The sequence below is a fragment of the Girardinichthys multiradiatus genome, chromosome 15 (genome assembly GCF_021462225.1).
Source record: "Girardinichthys multiradiatus isolate DD_20200921_A chromosome 15, DD_fGirMul_XY1, whole genome shotgun sequence".
In the NCBI taxonomy this organism is placed as follows: Eukaryota; Metazoa; Chordata; class Actinopteri; order Cyprinodontiformes; family Goodeidae; genus Girardinichthys; species Girardinichthys multiradiatus.
In genome coordinates this window covers 2810350-2828072 of record NC_061808.1, presented here as the reverse complement: position 1 = coordinate 2828072, position 17723 = coordinate 2810350, and the positions used below count along the sequence as shown (strand labels likewise).

General features: G+C 40.5%; 1 protein-coding gene across 2 annotated transcripts; it reads left to right on the top strand.

Annotated features, from left to right (window-relative positions):
• The first annotated feature begins 1108 nt into the window (after positions 1 to 1108).
• On the top strand, positions 1109 to 16260 carry allc (allantoicase). Of its 2 annotated transcripts, none has more exons than XM_047387501.1 (11): positions 1109 to 1273; positions 1871 to 1921; positions 4744 to 4831; positions 5983 to 6102; positions 6249 to 6328; positions 6514 to 6646; positions 6883 to 7038; positions 10120 to 10193; positions 13352 to 13460; positions 13562 to 13680; positions 13763 to 16260. In XM_047387501.1, the coding sequence occupies exons 1-11, from the start codon at positions 1184 to 1186 to the stop codon at positions 13940 to 13942; spliced, it is 1200 nt and encodes a 399-aa protein (XP_047243457.1). In that variant the 5' UTR covers positions 1109 to 1183; the 3' UTR covers positions 13943 to 16260. The 2 variants fall into 2 exon arrangements, with proteins under 2 accessions (XP_047243457.1, XP_047243456.1); XM_047387500.1 differs by having other exon boundaries at positions 6499 to 6646.
• The last annotated feature ends 1463 nt before the right edge of the window (positions 16261 to 17723 follow it).

Genomic DNA, 17723 nt, shown 5'->3' with positions numbered 1-17723 from the left:
ATTGGTTTGATGAACATGAAAGTGAAGTTGAACATCTCCCATGGCCTGCACAGTCACCAGATCTAAATATTATTGAGTCACTTTGGGGTGTTTTGGAGGAGCGAGTCAGGAAACGTTTTCCTCCACCAGTATCACGTAGTGACCTGGCCACTATCCTGCAAGAAGAATGGCTTAAAATCCCTCTGACCACTGTGCAGGACTTGTATGTCATTCCCAAGACGAATTAACGCTGTATTGGCTGCAAAAGGAGGCCCTACACCATACTAATAAATTATTGTGGTCTAAAACCAGGTGTTTCAGTTTCATTGTCCAACCCCTGTATGTTAAAAAAAAAGGTGAAGGTATATTCCATTTCTAGCTGAAGTTACAATTAATGCACATATGACACACACATAAATACACCGGGGAATAGTTTTACAGCTGCTTCTCAGTAAATTAAAATATTAAAACTGTACAGTACATCCACTCAGTACTTGGTCTGGGCTCCTTTTGCATGAATTCTTGCATCAGTGTAGTGTGGCATGGGAGGAGATCACTCCAGGATGATTTAATTGTGACCTTCAGCTCATCAGCATTGTTGTTCTGGGGTCTCTCATCTTCCTTTATGGTTATTAAAACAGGTGTTGGTTCTCCTGGCAGTGAGGCCAGGTACCAAGTCCTGCTGAAAATGAAATCATAATCATACCTACCTTCATATGGCTGCAGCGTTAGTCGCTCATGTGTAGCGGAGACTTGTTTATGGCAGAAGATTGTTTGCTTTAAGTAAGTAAAACAATTATTGATTATTGAGCACTGAGGTAAAGTTTAAGGGAATTGTGTTGGAATGTTTGAATGAGTTAAAAGGGTGGAGGCATTAATATTTTGGATGGAATTTGTGTTTTGGACACCACAACGCTGCAAGATTAGTTTCAGCAACTCAGTAATTAGCATATACACAGTTTGTTTCTGTCTTTCATTTCTTCGAATGTGCATGGGCTGGGTGGCCGTAAACTACTTGCTGTTTAAGGGATCATTAAAGTTTTCCTGAACCTGAACCTGGAGTCAGTCTGTTAGAACAAACAGCTGGTGAACTTTGGACCGCTGGTTTGACGCCACATGTGAGATTTATTTCAAGGTTCAACAGGAAAAGCAGCTGCTCCAAACTTTCTCTTCACGTCTGAGACATCTGAAGAAAACCTTGAGGATGGCTGAGAGAAGGTTGACCGCAAAGACTTCAGCAGAGCTGGACTTCCTGCAGTTTAATGATCTCGCCTGTGAGACAGTCGGAGGGAAGGTGAATAATACAACGGACAGAAAGTACAGCTACACATTAACGAAGCACCAAAGCCGTCTGAGATTAATGTCATTTTCCAGCTGGGTGACATGTATTCAACTCTAGATAAAGATTTGCTATTTGGGAAAATGAAGCTTTAGCATAATTTAAAATAAAAGCAGTGGCAAAATTTGAAGCAAACTTTCCGATGTTTATTTTACTTTTTGGAAGTTGGTTGCACTCCACCATGAATCATTTACACTCTGGTGCACACTATTAAAACTGCTTCCTCTGAGGTAATTTTAAATTGTAAGATATGATTGTATTTGCATTAAGCTGACACTAACTGATGGAAAAACACATTTTTAATCGTCTAAGAAAGACCAGAAAGTTCTTTGTATCATAAAGAGTAAAACTTAATATGAAGTGTACAATTTGTTAAAAAAACTAAATTTTTCAAACAATAATCTCTAAAATTTCACAGAATCTTAAATGAAATGAGAAATTTAACAAAAATCAGTAAAATACATTTTCTTAAAACACAACAGCTTTAAATAACATGTATTTATTCTTGGGATTGGATTGTTTCTAATTCTGTGCTTTGTGTTATTCTTTCAGGTTATTTTTGCCACAGATGAGTGGTTTGCTCCAGCTAAAAACCTGCTAAAGGTGAAAGTCTGGTTATATTGATTTTATTTGTATGAGTGGCTTTGCCTATTAAACAAAAACATTTTTAAGGTTGGGAAACTACTTGGCTGTAAATCAAAAAATGTTTATGTCTTCATCTTCATTGTTCATGTCTCAGCTTGTATCTCTGGTTCCACGTCCACAGTTAAACACACTGCTCCAAAAAATAAAGGGAACACTTAAATAACACATCCTAGATCTGAATGAATGAAATATTCTCATTGAATACTTTGTTCTGTACAAAGTTAAATGTGCTGACAACAAAATCACATAAAAATCATCAATGGAAATCAAATTTATTAACCAATGGAGGCCTGGATTTGGAGTCATACACAAAATTAAAGTGGAAAAACACACTAGAGGCTGATCCAACTTTGATGTAATGTCCTTAAAACAAGTCAAAATGAGGCTCAGTATTGTGTGTGACCTCCACGTGTCTCTATGACCTCCCTACAAAGTCTGGGCATGCTCCTGATGAGACGGTGGATGGTCTCCTGAGGGATCTCCTCCCAGACCTGGACTAAAGCATCCAACTCCTGGACAGTCTGTGGTGCAACGTGACATTGGTGGATGGAGCGAGACATGATGTCCCAGATGTGCTCAATCAGGTTCAGGTCTGGGGAACGGGCGGGCCAGTCCATAGCTTCAATGTCTTCATCTTGCAGGAACTGCTGACACACTCCAGCCACATGAGGTCTAGCATTGTCCTGCATTAGGAGGAACCCAGAGCCAACTGCACCAGCATATGGTCTCACAAGGGGTCTGAGGATCTCATCTCGGTACCTAATGGCAGTCAGGCTACCTCTGGCGAGCACATGGAGGCCATGCTGCCCTCCAAAGAAATGCCACCCTACACCATTACTGACCCACTGCCAAACCAGTCAAGCTGAAGGATGTTGCAGGCAGCAGATCTCTCTCCACGGTGTCTCCAGACTCTGTCACGTCTGTCACAAGTGCTCAGAGTGAACCTGCTTTCATCTGTGAAGACCACAGGGCGCCGTTGGCAAATTTACCAATCCTGGTGTTCTCTGGCAAATGCCAAGCGTCCTGCATGGTGTTGGGCTGTGAGCACAACCCCCATTTGTGGACGTCGGGCCCTCATACCATCCTCATGGTGCTATGAGTCAGAAAAAGGCGGACCCAAGATTCAGCCAGACACAGTACTGAAAGTTTAAAAGGTTTATTCAGCCACAGGAAAACGTCACACAGGTATCACTCCTCACAGCTTCCAGGAATCACTGAGGCAGAAAGAGGGATTAGTGACTTGTTGTCTCTCCAGATTTTGCAGGGATCAGAAAAGTCACAAACCTGCTTTTGTCTTGAGTGGAACTTGAAACCCAGAGGGGAAACCTCAGTGGGCGGCAGGCGGTGATCTCCACAGCACAGGTAAGATGTGACTCCAGGCTGAATAATCCGAGGACAGAAACAGGGTCAACGATCGGAACAAGAGACGTCAGGCAAGGGGCAGGCAGAGGCATAAACCAGATGCAGGAAACAATGTTGACAACCAGAATCCAAATAGTCCGACAGGGCGCAGGCAGAGGCATAAATCCAAAAGGCAAGGCAAGGTCAAGAACAATGATCAGACAGGAAGGAATGCTGGAAATCTACTCACACGATGGCTTTCAAAAATCTGGCACCGTCTGCTTGTCAGAGTCGGTATATATCAGGGAAGACACAGGTGCTTGGCATGCCACAGATTGCACTACACTGCAGCAGCCACCAGGTGCATCTAATCTGCTGATTGCAGCCAGGGAGACGGTAGAGCAGATGTGCCAGAATCATAACACATGGAGTCGGTTTCTAACCGTTTGTGCCTCCTTGCACAAAGGTGGAGGTAGCGGTCCTGCTGCTGGGTTGTTGTCCTCCTACGGCCTCCTCCACATCTCCTGGTGTACTGGCCTGTCTCCTGGTAGCGCCTCCAGGTTCTGGACACTACGTTGACAGACACAGCAAACCTTCTTGCCACAGCTGGCATTGATGTGCCATCCTGGATGAGCTGCACTACCTGAGCCACTTGTGTGGGTTGTAGAGTCCGTCTCATGCTACCACGAGTGTGAAAGCACCACCAACATTCAAAAGTGACCAAAACATCATCCAGAAAGCATCGGTACTGAGAAGTGGTCTGTGGTCCCCACCTGCAGAACCACTCCTTTATTGAGTGTCTTGATAATCGCCAAAGATTTCCCCCTGTTGTCTTTTTCATTTGAACAACAAGATGTGAAATTGATTGTCAATCAGTGTTGCTTCCTAAGTGGACAGTTTGATTTCACAGAGGTTTGATTTACTTGGAGTTAAATTGTGTTGTTTAAGTCTTCCCTTTATTTTTTTGAGCTGTGTATTAAGAACCATTTATTGAGATAAAGTTAATCCAAACGTTCATTAATTCTACCAACATGTTTCTTCTGGAGTGATATTAGCAACTTGGAGCAGCCAGCCAGAGTCCTGACTTGAATCTGATGGACAATCTGTGGAGGGAGGTAAAGATTAGGGTGATGGTAAGGGGGTCATCCAGAGTCAAAGACTTGGAGATTATCACCAAAGATAAATCTTCAAAATACCAGAGGAAACATGCAAAAAGCTGCTCAGCAATTAGATGAAGGATGTCAGAAATTATAAATTATATTTTAAAAGAAATGTTTGAAGAAAAATTGATTTATCTTTTGAGAGATGCCTCATATTTCTTATCAGAAACAAACTTCTTGGATGGAGGAAAATAATTTTACTTTCACTGTGTGTGGTCATCTAAACTTCTTCTTCAAACACAGAAACCTTTAACATCTGCAGCCTGTATGTTTAACCAGAGAGAGCCTCCGCAATTCATCGCATCTGCCTTCACAGAATTTGGAAAATGGATGGATGGCTGGGAGACGAGGAGGAAGAGGATACCTGGTTAGCATCTAAAATCAAAACCGATTGTTCTCCCAGTAAAATTCACATGATGTTGCAACATTGTCTGTTTTTAGCCCCACAGAATGGAGGTGGAATGCATTTATTCATAGCATAGTGTGGAGGAGAAGTTCACTTCTTCTAGCCTTAGACTAACAGAGCTGTTTGGTCATGATTTACAGTCCAAATGTTAGCAAGTCTACTTGAGTGAAAATGTGGTTTTAACTTAGCAACAGTTGTGACATGAAGACATTAAACGTTTCAACATTTACATTCTCCTTACATACAACCCCCTGTACTCTGACATCCCAAAATAAAATCCATTGCAACTGATCCTAGAAGTCCTGCAGCCAGAACCGGAGGTTAAAGTTGGTTCTACAGAGTTCTGACTCAGGGGGCCTGAATATAAATGCACACCACACGTCTCAGATATTTATCTCTGAGGAAAACTTGAACTTCTTCTTCTACTTCACAACTATGCACTACTTTCTGTTGGTCCATCACATAAAAATTGTTTGTGGTTACGTGACAAAATAAGAAGTTTTCAGGTCGTATTTATACCTTTAGGTTTATCATATAAACCTGGAACATTTTAGCCTAGCACTGTTGCCTTGCAGCAAGAAGGTTCTAGGTTCGACTCCCAGCCGGGGGTCTTTCTGCATGTAGTTTGCATGTTCTCCCTGTGCATGCGTGGGTTCTCCCCGGGTACTCCAGCTTCCTCCCACAGTCCAAAGACATGACTGTTAGGTTAATTGGTCTCTCTTAATTTCCCTTAGGTGTATGAATGAGTGTGTGTGGTTGTTTGTGTGTTGCCCTGCGATGGACTGGCGACCTGTCCAGGGTGTACCCCGCCTCTCGCCCATAGACTGCTGGAGATAGGCACCAGCTTCCCCGTGACCCACTATGGAATAAGCGGTAGAAAATGACTGACTGACTGACATTTTAGCCTTACCCTTGTCAAGCATCTGCAGATGAATGTCATAATATCTTTTTTTTATCAAATGTGGGTCTAAAATCTACAGGATATTAACTGATGAATGTCTTTTATCTCATGTAAAGAGAAGATGGTTGGTAAATGTGTTGGGTAAAGCTCATTTTAGAAATGTGTTAATTATTCAACATCCTCCATGTTTCTCTCTACTATCTCACTGAAGGTCATGACTGGTGCATCATTCAGCTGGGAGTTCCTGGTCTGATTTATGGATTTGATGTCGACACGTCTTTCTTCACTGGAAACCACTCTCCTTACGTCTCCATCCAGGCTGCCTGTCTCGGTACATAACCACTTTGTATCATCGGTTCTTGCTCTTCATTGAACCAAAAGTTCTCTGTCTTCTCTTCCTTTACCTCCATATATTGTGCTTATATTTAAGTGTGAAATTTATTTAAATATGCGAGTTAAAGACCTCATCCTGACCAGATGAGCTGCCGCCCTTCACTCCCGGGGAAGATCGGACTGGCATGGCCGCCACTGAAACACAGATTGCTGCTGTTGCCAAGGTAACTCTGACAGTGTGATGTCAGTGTGGGAATGGTCACATTGGCATTAAAGACCAAAACATGTCATCTCAGTGATGCATGACCTTTGCTAAATGGGCCTCAGAGCTGACAAACTGATGCCTATGATGTAGTCTTATTGGTGGGATGACACTTGATGTGCAGTTTGACAGTTTTATGATCGACAGCTGAGCTCGGAGGCTTGGCCAGAGCTGGTGAGCGTGTCGGAGCTGCAGCCTGGATACTCAGACTGTTGTCACAACTACTTCAGGGTCAGCTTTAAGAGGAGAGTCACGCACCTGCGCCTCAACATGTATCCAGGTACATCACCTCATAAACACACAGGGTCAGATTATCCTGACCGAGAGTGGTTGGTTTATGACGAAGCCATTTAAAGTGGTTGACCGTTTCTTGTATCATGTCATGTGGATCTTGCTCTTCATTAAACAACCTTGGGATAAATTGCTTCCAACTCACTATGTATTATGAATAAAGACAAATATTGTCTTCTGATGAACCTGGGCTAAAATAAATCATTACATGATGTTTCTTTTCAGATGGAGGAATAGCCAGACTGAGGGTGTTTGGTATCGGGATGCGCGATTGGTCTTCGGTGCCCATTAACCAGGATGTCGACCTAGTAGCGCTGACCAGTGGGGGAGTCTGCCTCGGCTACAGCGACGCCCACTTTGGACACCCACGCAACATGATTGGTTCGAGTTAACTCAAGTAACTTGTAAATTGTGCCGTGTTCTCTTTGTATTCGGACGTCAGAACGGGAATGCAACAAGTCAGAGTGTCACAATGTTGATGATGCCTAAATTAAAAAACAATGCAATGTTTATTTCATCAAATTTTCTGAATTCCCCAAGTTTAGTACCCAACATGGCTGCCATGCTTTTAAAATGCAGGTAAAGTTACTGTTGGTTGGCACCTCTGACCATAATTTAATGGCACACAGAGTATGGTCCAACCTCTATTAGCGAACATGTTTCTTCTAGTGTTTAGACATGAAATACAAACAAAGTACTTTCATAATACAAACTGATAAGGTAATCAGTAAATCCCATCACAATAATTAGCAATTTCCACTGGTTTACCGACTTGTAACTAGAATCACTCCAGTTGATATCTGAAGACAAGCACTTCTGATGTTCTCACATTTGTATGCTTTTAATGCTTCAGGCATCCTGGCTTCTCCAGGTCAAGGTTCAGGCTTCTTCTCTCGGTAGAAAAAGAGCAGTTAGGCATAACAAATATTCAAAGGCCCAGTAACAAATGAAAAGCTTTTATTTGACTTCTAATTAAATGAATTCTGACCGCTGTGTTGCTATCAAACTGGGTCTTTATCAGTCTGTCTGCAGCATCACAGTCCTGAACAAACTCACTGAACTCTCCACCAACCGGCTAACTCACTACTTTCAAAAAAAAAAAAATAAATAGGAAAAAGGTTTTAAAAGTTTATATACAGGTCCTTCTCTAATAATTAGCATATTGTGATAAAGTTCATTATTTTCCATAATGTCGTGATGAAAATTTAACATTCATATATTTTAGATTCATTGCACACTAACTGAAATATTTCAGGTCTTTTATTGTCTTAATACGGATGATTTTGGCATACAGCTCATGAAAACCCAAAATTCCTATCTCACAAAATTAGCATATTTCATCCGACCAATAAAAGAAAAGTGTTTTTAATACAAAAAACGTCAACCTTCAAATAATCATGTACAGTTATGCACTCAATACTTGGTCGGGAATCCTTTTGCAGAAATGACTGCTTCAATGCGGCGTGGCATGGAGGCAATCAGCCTGTGGCACTGCTGAGGTCTTATGGAGGCCCAGGATGCTTCGATAGCGGCCTTTAGCTCATCCAGAGTGTTGGGTCTTGAGTCTCTCAACGTTCTCTTCACAATATCCCACAGATTCTCTATGGGGTTCAGGTCAGGAGAGTTGGCAGGCCAATTGAGCACAGTGATACCATGGTCAGTAAACCATTTACCAGTGGTTTTGGCACTGTGAGCAGGTGCCAGGTCATGCTGAAAAATGAAATCTTCATCTCCATTAAGCTTTTCAGCAGATGGAAGCATGAAGTGCTCCAAAATCTCCTGATAGCTAGCTGCATTGACCCTGCCCTTGATAAAACACAGTGGACCAACACCAGCAGCTGACACTGGCACCCCAGACCATCACTGACTGTGGGTACTTGACACTGGACTTCTGGCATTTTGGCATTTCCTTTCCCCAGTCTTCCTCCAGACTCTGGCACCTTGATTTCCGAATGACATGCAGAATTTGCTTTCATCCGAAAAAAGTACTTTGGACCACTGAGCAACAGTCCAGTGCTGCTTCTCTGTAGCCCAGGTCAGGCGCTTCTGCCGCTGTTTCTGGTTCAAAAGTGGCTTGACCTGGGGAATGCGGCACCTGTAGCCCATTTCCTGCACACGCCTGTGCACGGTGGCTCTGGATGTTTCTACTCCAGACTCAGTCCACTGCTTCCGCAGGTCCCCCAAGGTCTGGAATCGGCCCTTCTCCACAATCTTCCTCAGGGTCCGGTCACCTCTTCTCGTTGTGCAGCGTTTTCTGCCACACTTTTTCCTTCCCACAGACTTCCCACTGAGGTGCCTTGATACAGCACTCTGGGAACAGCCTATTCGTTCAGAAATGTCTTTCTGTGTCTTACCCTCTTGCTTGAGGGTGTCAATAGTGGCCTTCTGGACAGCAGTCAGGTCGGCAGTCTTACCCATGATTGGGGTTTTGAGTGATGAACCAGGCTGGGAGTTTTAAAGGCCTCAGGAATCTTTTGCAGGTGTTTAGAGTTAACTCGTTGATTCAGATGATTAGGTTCATAGCTCGTTTAGAGAAACTTTTAATGATATGCCAATTTTGTGAGATAGGAATTTTGGGTTTTCATGAGCTGTATGCCAAAATCATCCGTATTAAGACAATAAAAGACCTGAAATATTTCAGTTAGTGTGCAATGAATCTAAAATATATGAATGTTAAATTTTCATCATGACATTATGGAAAATAATGAACTTTATCACAATATGCTAATATTTTGAGAAGGACCTGTATTTTTAGTAAATAAACATAAAAGTTTTAATTTAAAATATAATAATAAAAATAAAATTTAAATGTAAGAAAAATAATAAAATAAAAAGACAAAAAAGAATAAATGTCCTATTGTGAGAAAAATGTATATTAAATAAAAACAACTAAATTACATATAAAAATTTAAATTAAATAAATTAAAAATTACAAAGAGATGAAAAAGAAAATAGAAATATCTAAAAGAAGAAACTGTAACATTTGTGACAGTGTTATAATTGTCAGATTTAGGTCTTTTTAAATGTACTTTTGTTTTTATTTTGCCTTTGATTTTCTTTTTTTTTAATAACAGTCAGTTTGTTAAGGCAGCACAGAAGAAGTCCAAGCATGGCACATGTAGGCAACCAGCTTCTCTGCGGTATACCAGGAATGCCATGAAACAATCACTGGACCCACAGCTGCCATTTTCAACTGAATATTAGAACAGATTGAGACTCCATATGAACCCTATTGGTGCTGCATTAAATTTACTGTTGAGTTTTTGTCTACAGCTCTGTTGATTAATGCAAATAAAAAATGGGAAAAGAAGATCAAGACTGTAAAAGAAATGGTGTTCATAAATTAGTTTAAATATCTTAACACCGACCTGGCTCTGCCTGTGGAAAACCAAGCAAAATATTTGCTGAACCAGAAAAGAACAGAATCTAATCTAAAAAGTCCTATATTTGTTTTTTTTGCAGGACTTGGACTAGCTGCCAACATGGCTGACGGATGGGAAACAGCCCGCAGATTAGACCGACCCAAAAAGCTGAAGGTTTCCACTTTCAATTTGTTTAAATTGTCATTAAAATCATTCACAATGATACAAGCTCATACATGTATACTACATCTGTCTGAAGGACTTGTTAAATTCAGTTTCAATTCAATTCAGTTTTATTTATATAGCGCCAATTCACAACACATGTTGTCTCAAGGTTCTTCACAACAGTCAGGTTCATACATTCCAGTTAATCCTAACCATTGAACAGTTCAGTCAGATTCAGTTATTTATTCAAATTAGATAAAAAGTTTTTCTATCTAAGGAAACCCAGCAGATTGCATCCAGTCAGTGACTTGCAGCATTCACTCCTCCTGGATGAGCATGTAGAGACAGTGGACAGTCACTGGCGTTGACTTTGCAGCAATCCCTCATACTGAGCATGCATGTAGCGACAGTGGAGAGGAAAAACTCCCTTTTAACAGGAAGAAACCTCCAGCAGAACCAGAACCAGGCTCAGTGTGAGCGGCCATCTGCCACGACCCACTGGGGGTTTGAGAGAACAGAGCAGAGACACAAAGAGAACAAAGAAGCACTGATCCAGGAGTACTTTCTATGGGAAGGAAAAGTAAATGTTAATGGATGTAGCTCCTTTAGTCGTTTCATCTAGAAAGAAAGAACAGATAAACTCTGATCCAGTTTTCAAGGTTAGAGTCTGAAAGAGAGCACATAGAGTTAGTTACAGTAGAAGCTCAGTCAGTAGCCATGTCTAGGAGAGAGAAAGGGTTAAACACTGAAAGACAGGGCTATGTGGATCATCGGTAGAAGGTGAGCATTAAATTGTTGCCAGCAGAAACTCAGACGATGCCGCTCTCCAGAAAGGTGTCACAGGTAGACACAGAGCCAGGCCAGGTGTAGCTTCTAGGAAGAGAAAAGAGAGAACAAAGTTAAAAGCTGAAATAAGAGCAAATAATGCAAAACTGAAGAGTAGTATGAGAATGTTGTGAAGAGGGTGAAAGTGGTCATTATGTCCTCCAGCAGCATAAGCCTATAGCAGCATAACTACAGAGATAGCTCAGGATAACCTAAGCCACTCTAACTATAAGCTTTATCAAAAAGGAAAGTTTTAAGCCTAGCCTTAAAAGTAGACAGGGTGTCTGCCTCACGGATGTTCCGGAGGTGAAAGAAGGAAATCCTAGAAACCTGTTTAATATGGGGTTTAAATGACATGTCCTGGTCAAAAATAACACCAAGGTTTTTTACTTTATTATCAGAGGTCAATTTAATGCCATCCAGGTTAAATGATTGACTAAGCAGTTTCTTTTTTAAAGACTCCGGTCCAAAGACGACAACTTCTGTCTTGTCTGAATTTAGAAGCAGAAAATTTAAAGTCATCCAAGTTTTTATATCTTCAAGACATGCTTGTAGTCTATCTAACTGGTTGGGCTCATCAGGATTTATGAATAAGTAAAGCTGAGTATCATCAGCGTAACAGTGAACATTTATTCTATGCTGCCTGATAATTTGACCTATTGGAAGCATATATATAGTAAAGAGAATTGGCCCAAGTACTGAACCCTGGGGTACTCCACAATTAACCCTGGAGTTTAAAGATGATTTATCATTTACATGAACAAACTGGAATCTGTCAGACAGATAAGATTTAAACCAGCCTAGCGCTGTTCCCCTGATCCCTACAGCATATTCCAGCCTTTCTAAGAGAATTTATGTGATCGACTGGATCAAATGCAGCACTGAGATCTAACAGAACCAGAACAGACACAAGTCCATTATCTGAGGCCCTAAGAATATCATTAGTGACTTTCAGCAGAGCTGTTAAATTATGCATTTTAATTGAAAGCCCAGCTTCCATCTCTTAAAAAAAGACTATTTTGTGGTGCTGAAGTTAATTTGTTACAATAAAATACAGAAACAACAGCATATGCTGTTAAAGCAGAGGACAAAAAAGAAAACAGAACAAGGATAACAGTTGAAGAACATAAGAGGATGCTTTAAATTGGTTTCATCAAGAATGAAATGGAGGCAAGGGAATCAGTCATGACAGTTTAAAGTGTTTTAAGTGCTGATCTCCTCTTACAGAAAGAGTTGTGAGGCCAGTTTTCTGAAATACCACACAAAGTTGTGTTCCAAAGCCATCTCCTGGGATGAGTCCTAAAGCAGGGAGATAAACAGCATGGAGAGGTCTGAGAGTGGAGAACGCTGCTGTACCGTAAATGACATCAGCATCTTCGACAACAGAGAGAAAATCAAGTACTTTCTTGGAAATCGGGAGTTATTTCAAAAGACACAATGAAGTTCCTGTCTCAGTTTCAAAAACAAAGAGTCAATAAAGGTTTTAAAGCTTAATTTCCATTAACCCAGATGGTCCAAATTGTTGTAGTCAGACACTCTCAATTTCAATTCATTTTTCTGGAGTTGTTAGTCTTTGAACTGTTTCCAGTCAGTTTTAATTTAAACAGCTGCTTTTTGGAGGAGATAAACTGACTCAAGGTTTTGAATAGAGAAATGAATGCAGCCTCCACAATAATGCAGAACAGTGTCATCAGCATAGAGACGGAATGTCTGTTGTATAATGAAAATGTTCAATTTTTATGTAAATGGTCCACTAAAAGTATCCAAGGACAGAACCCTGTGGAACCCCCTGGGAAATGTGGAGAACACTGGCCCTTACCCTTTTTAACACAATGTAATATATTACCGAGGTGGAGTATTAATTCATCCGACCACAATCCATAGTTTCCTCGGTGTGATATCATGAAGCTTCTTTTCTGCACTATAATGGTTTTGAAGGTAACTTCACATTGCAGAAATTCACCAAAGTCTTCTAGAAGTTATTAGTTGACCATGAGCCTCAAGCTGCTGATTAATGCTGCTCTTGATGTGGAGGATCCTGAGCAATCGGAGATCAGAGCTGTTGGTTCTACGCTTGTTCTGAGATCCCTTGAACTCATTGTTGATGTTCTGCACTGTAGATGGAGGAATATGAAAACCCCTGCCTGGCTTTCTTAAAGGAATATTGCTTTTAATCGTTTCAGTGATTTCCCTTTCGCTGGAAGATTATTTTCCCTTTCTTTCATATTTTTTTCCATTTAGATTCATTGAAGGATTCTCATCCTCCTCATGAATATGGGTTAGTGTAAAAAGTTGGACTGTTAGAGACGTGTGAAATGGTTTCTGTTCTTGTCGTCTTGCAGGCAGACCAGCGGGGAATCCTCCGGGTGCCTGGCTGGGAATGGGCCGTGTTTCGTCTCGGCCATCCTGGACTGATCAGCAGCATCGAGGTCGACACCAACCATTTCAAAGGTAGAGATACATCGGAGCAATCTCTGCTGATTCGCTTCATCGTTCCTCTAAAAAAACCCTCATCTTTCTATCTGTTATTTGTTTATATGTTTTCCCCTCAGGTAACTTCCCGGACTCCTGTCGGATCGAAGCGTGCCTTTTAACCCCAGAAGAGGAGATGCGGTGCATCCAAACCAGATGGAACTCTGGGAAATGGGAGGTTCTCCTGCCACCTCAGAAGGTAAACATTGAGCCCCATTGAGATTGTTTTAAACAGAGCTGTGATTAACGTCCTGACCTGCGTGATTTTCTCTGTGCTGCAGCTACGTCCTCATCAAAGACATCACTACAGCAAAGCAGATCTGACACTGAATCGTCCTGTTAGTCACGTTCGGCTCATCATCGCTCCTGATGGGGGTGTCAGCCGCCTCCATCTGTGGGGTCGGCTCATATCGGTCACTGGAGCTCCAGCCAATCAGAACAGACCGTCATCCAAACTCTGACACAGTTCAGGGTTGATTCAACGTCACTGAGCTGAACACACAAGAGTTTTGAAGATCTTTTTCAAGACTTGCAAGTGCAAGAGAAAATTAGTTTTAATGGGCTAAAGGCTTTACCTATTTGTTAAATCTGGAATAGGAAAAATGAATGGCTGTAAAATAACAAACCCCTATAGAACTTTGCCAGGATTCCGGGGAATCTCTTCATCACAATGAGAAAATGTCTCTTTTGTTTCACCACGTGCTGTAGTGCTTGTTGCTTGAAGGACCGTCTTTATGTCCACATTTTAATGATCCCTCTCTAGTGCAGAGACAGAGACACAGAGGACAGCACTGCTTCCATTGTTCCACCAAAGTCATTTCTAAACAGGAGAAAATCGTTGGTCTGGAATGCTCCAGGTTCAGGTGTCTGGATCTTCTTCACTTTGAATTTGGAATCTGGTTATTATTACAAACAGGGTTGCTCAAAAGGTTTTTGGAGGTTGAAATGCATGTCCAAAACGTGAAGACCAAAACATGAAGATCAAGACTTGAAGGTCAAAACAAAAACTGTTGCAGCAACCGTGGTCCAACCGGGTGATTGATCCTGGTTGACTCAGACCAATTTCTGTGTTAATGAAAGATTCCTGAGAGTCCTGTTCTGAGGATCATGCTCACTCCACCTGGACCATGTCAACCAGGGCTAATCAACAAATACTTCATACTCCAGGTAGATTTGGATTAAAAACTATTTTCATCCAATCAAGAAGTTGTTTTCTGATTGGAAAATGAAACAGGCATCTACCAAAATACAACAAATAAAAAGGGTTTCACTTTGACAAAATCCAAATCTGTTTTAATCCACATTTGAACAAAAAAAGCTCATTGCTATAATTATTCATACCCTTCATAGCAATCAATGGAGAAGACTTTATTGGCTATTACAGCAACCAAATGTTTCCCAGAATTGTTGACATGACAGATGTTTTCCATGTCTCCAGCCTAAAGTCTTTGAGGTTTGGCCTCTCTGCCACCACCCTAATGTTGAGCTCAGTCCACTGATTCTCTGTCAGATTCAAGTCAGGACTCTCCACATTGTTAATATTTTTGTGGGCTAACCATTTCTTCATCACTTGGCTGTGTGTTTTGGGTCATGCTGGAACATCTAATAGTTCCTCTGCAGACTGCCTGATGTTGTTGAGAATCTTAATGAAGTATAACATGATGCCGTTGACTTTGATTAGGTTGCTTGTCTCCTTAGCTGACCCCCCCTCCCAACACAACCACACATGTTTATTATGTGATCCATTAATAAAAGTGAGGTAATATTTACAAGAAAAAAGAAGCCAATATTGGAGTAAAAATGTGAGAGACCTTAAAAGACAAAAGCAGTAAAGACAATTATGGATTTAGCTAATTACAGATAGAAATAAATAAATCTTCTTTATTTTCATCCAACTTGAAACAACCTCTCTTACAAGAAGCAACTCCCTGATCTCTGATTGGTCCATCAGGAACGTTTATCCACTTCAGGCTCAGCTTTTCAACACCACAGACATTTGTTTAAATTTAAGTTTATTGGCTTCCTCTCCTCCAGCTGCATTTTCTTCCCAATTATTAATGTGAAATAAACAATTGGAGGTCAGGTGAGTAACGATCAATGATGGCTTCATTTTCTTCCTCAGACTTTAGTTGTTAAAAAAATGGCATTGATTTTGCCTTAATTGATTTCCTTTAGTCTTTTCCTCTATTGCTAGTTGTCACCAATCTCTCTGTATTTTTATGGCTCTTCTGGTTTCTTCAGAACCTGCAGCAGCTTTGATTGAATGAGGTGTTGAGTTGTTGGCACTGAAATGTGTCACCTGACATATTCTGCATCATTTCAACTGTGGCGGCAGGCTTTACCAACAGACAAGTTTGTCCATCTTTCCTGAAGGACTAATGTGCTGATGCAGTTTGTTCATTTTTCAGCCTGCTGTGTTTGAACATCTGAAACTCCGCCCACATCACACACAGCTCTGAGCCCGAACATGACCTTAGACCCCATCTTGGCAGCTTCAGCAGTAAGGCAGCCACATTTGTCAGGTGCTCAGATGTTACTGAAATTACAGTAATTAGCCGCGCTGTGTGGCCTCAATGTGTTTGTGTTTGTGTGTGACTGCTGGCTTTGACCTCATTGAAGCCCTTCCACTGACTTTCCACCTCAGCATGTTTTCGCCAGATGTTGGACATCACAGGAAAAATGTCCACAACTCAGAATGTATTGTTTTTATTTTTTTGGTTTGTTCCACAAGTTCTTTTTTCTGAATTGTATTTCCAGACAAAATAAATAATTGAAGGCCTTTGATTATATGTTTATTGCATGAGAGAAAGAAAAAAACAATAATTATGAGTCTTAGAAAGTTTTCTGATCTAGAAAATAAAAAATGCATTTCTGAAATAAAACAGGAAAAAAATTAGTATGAAAATAGTTTTTTTTAATGGCTAATCTCATGTATGTCCTGACTATTATGGTCTGCAAACTGCATGGAAGGGCTCCCCCTTGTGGTCACAATAAAGTAATACATGTTTGTTACTTGTGGAACAAATTGGGATTTAGGCCTTAGAAACTACATTTCTTCATAAAGACTGGAAATGATCTTGTGTTTAAGATATCATTTTATATTTGGTTAATCACTAAATTCTACACAAAAATGAAATGTTTTGTCCATTTCTTGGAAGCAACAGAGAAAACCCTCAAGGTTTTTTCCTGTACTCATAGAACTGGACCGATTAACTTCTTTTGGATCAATCCATCAGGCTTTATCTGTGTATATAATATTATTACTTTCAATTAATCTTTTAAATGACTAATGTCCCCCCAAAAATCAAAAGCAGCACAATTTGGCATTTATTGCATCCCATAAAAGTGTAAAGATGCCTAAAGTATGAAATAGCCTAAATGAATAAAGTACCAACACTAGCAGGACGAAAATAAATAAAATGAGGTCCTTATTATTTGTGTATTTATAAACAAAAAGCCAGAGTATGCAGCATGTTGGTAAAATAAAACAAAAAACTTAAAATATGATCAAATTGATCTGGAAATGAACTTAAAAAGGCTAATTTCAGTCAGGAGAGCAACTTCATTAAACATGAATTCATAAGAAAACAACTAATGGTTGTATCCTCCATCATTGATTCTGTGGAGTAGTCGTGGCAGTCCCATTTGTGCAGGAGTTTTCATGCATCCTAATAAAGAGTAAAATGATTTAGAAGCAACAATAAAAAACTATATATTTGTAATTTTTAAGTAAAGTATCTCTACCTGTTTTGCTTATCAGTATAAATGTGTAACTGAAGCTCAGCCATGGATTTACTGGCGTTTCTGTAACAACAGGGCACATTTCAGCAGCTTTAAACCTGAATACTGCTGAGCAACACTCATTTGTAGCATAAAATATATAAACTGTCCCTACATGTTTTTTGATAAATGATAATTACATAAACAGGGTGTGCTTTTACATGATGTCCATGTCAGTGTGATCAAATTTATTGGACGAGAACTAAAGGCTAGTTCAGCGAAGGAAGCACACAGCTGGGTGCCTAACCCTAACCCTGAAATAAGTGGATGAATGATCATTTAAAGTAGGTTTTAGTTCATCTTGTGCAAAAGACTCATCTCTGCTTCGTCCTTTCAGAGTGTTCAGGCTAAAAGATTACCCAGGTGACTGAGCTCTGTCTAAAGGTTGTACGTTGAGAATGGGAAAAAGCAGGGTTTGTGTTTTTGATCATGGATTTTATATTTAAATGTTATGTAGTGAAG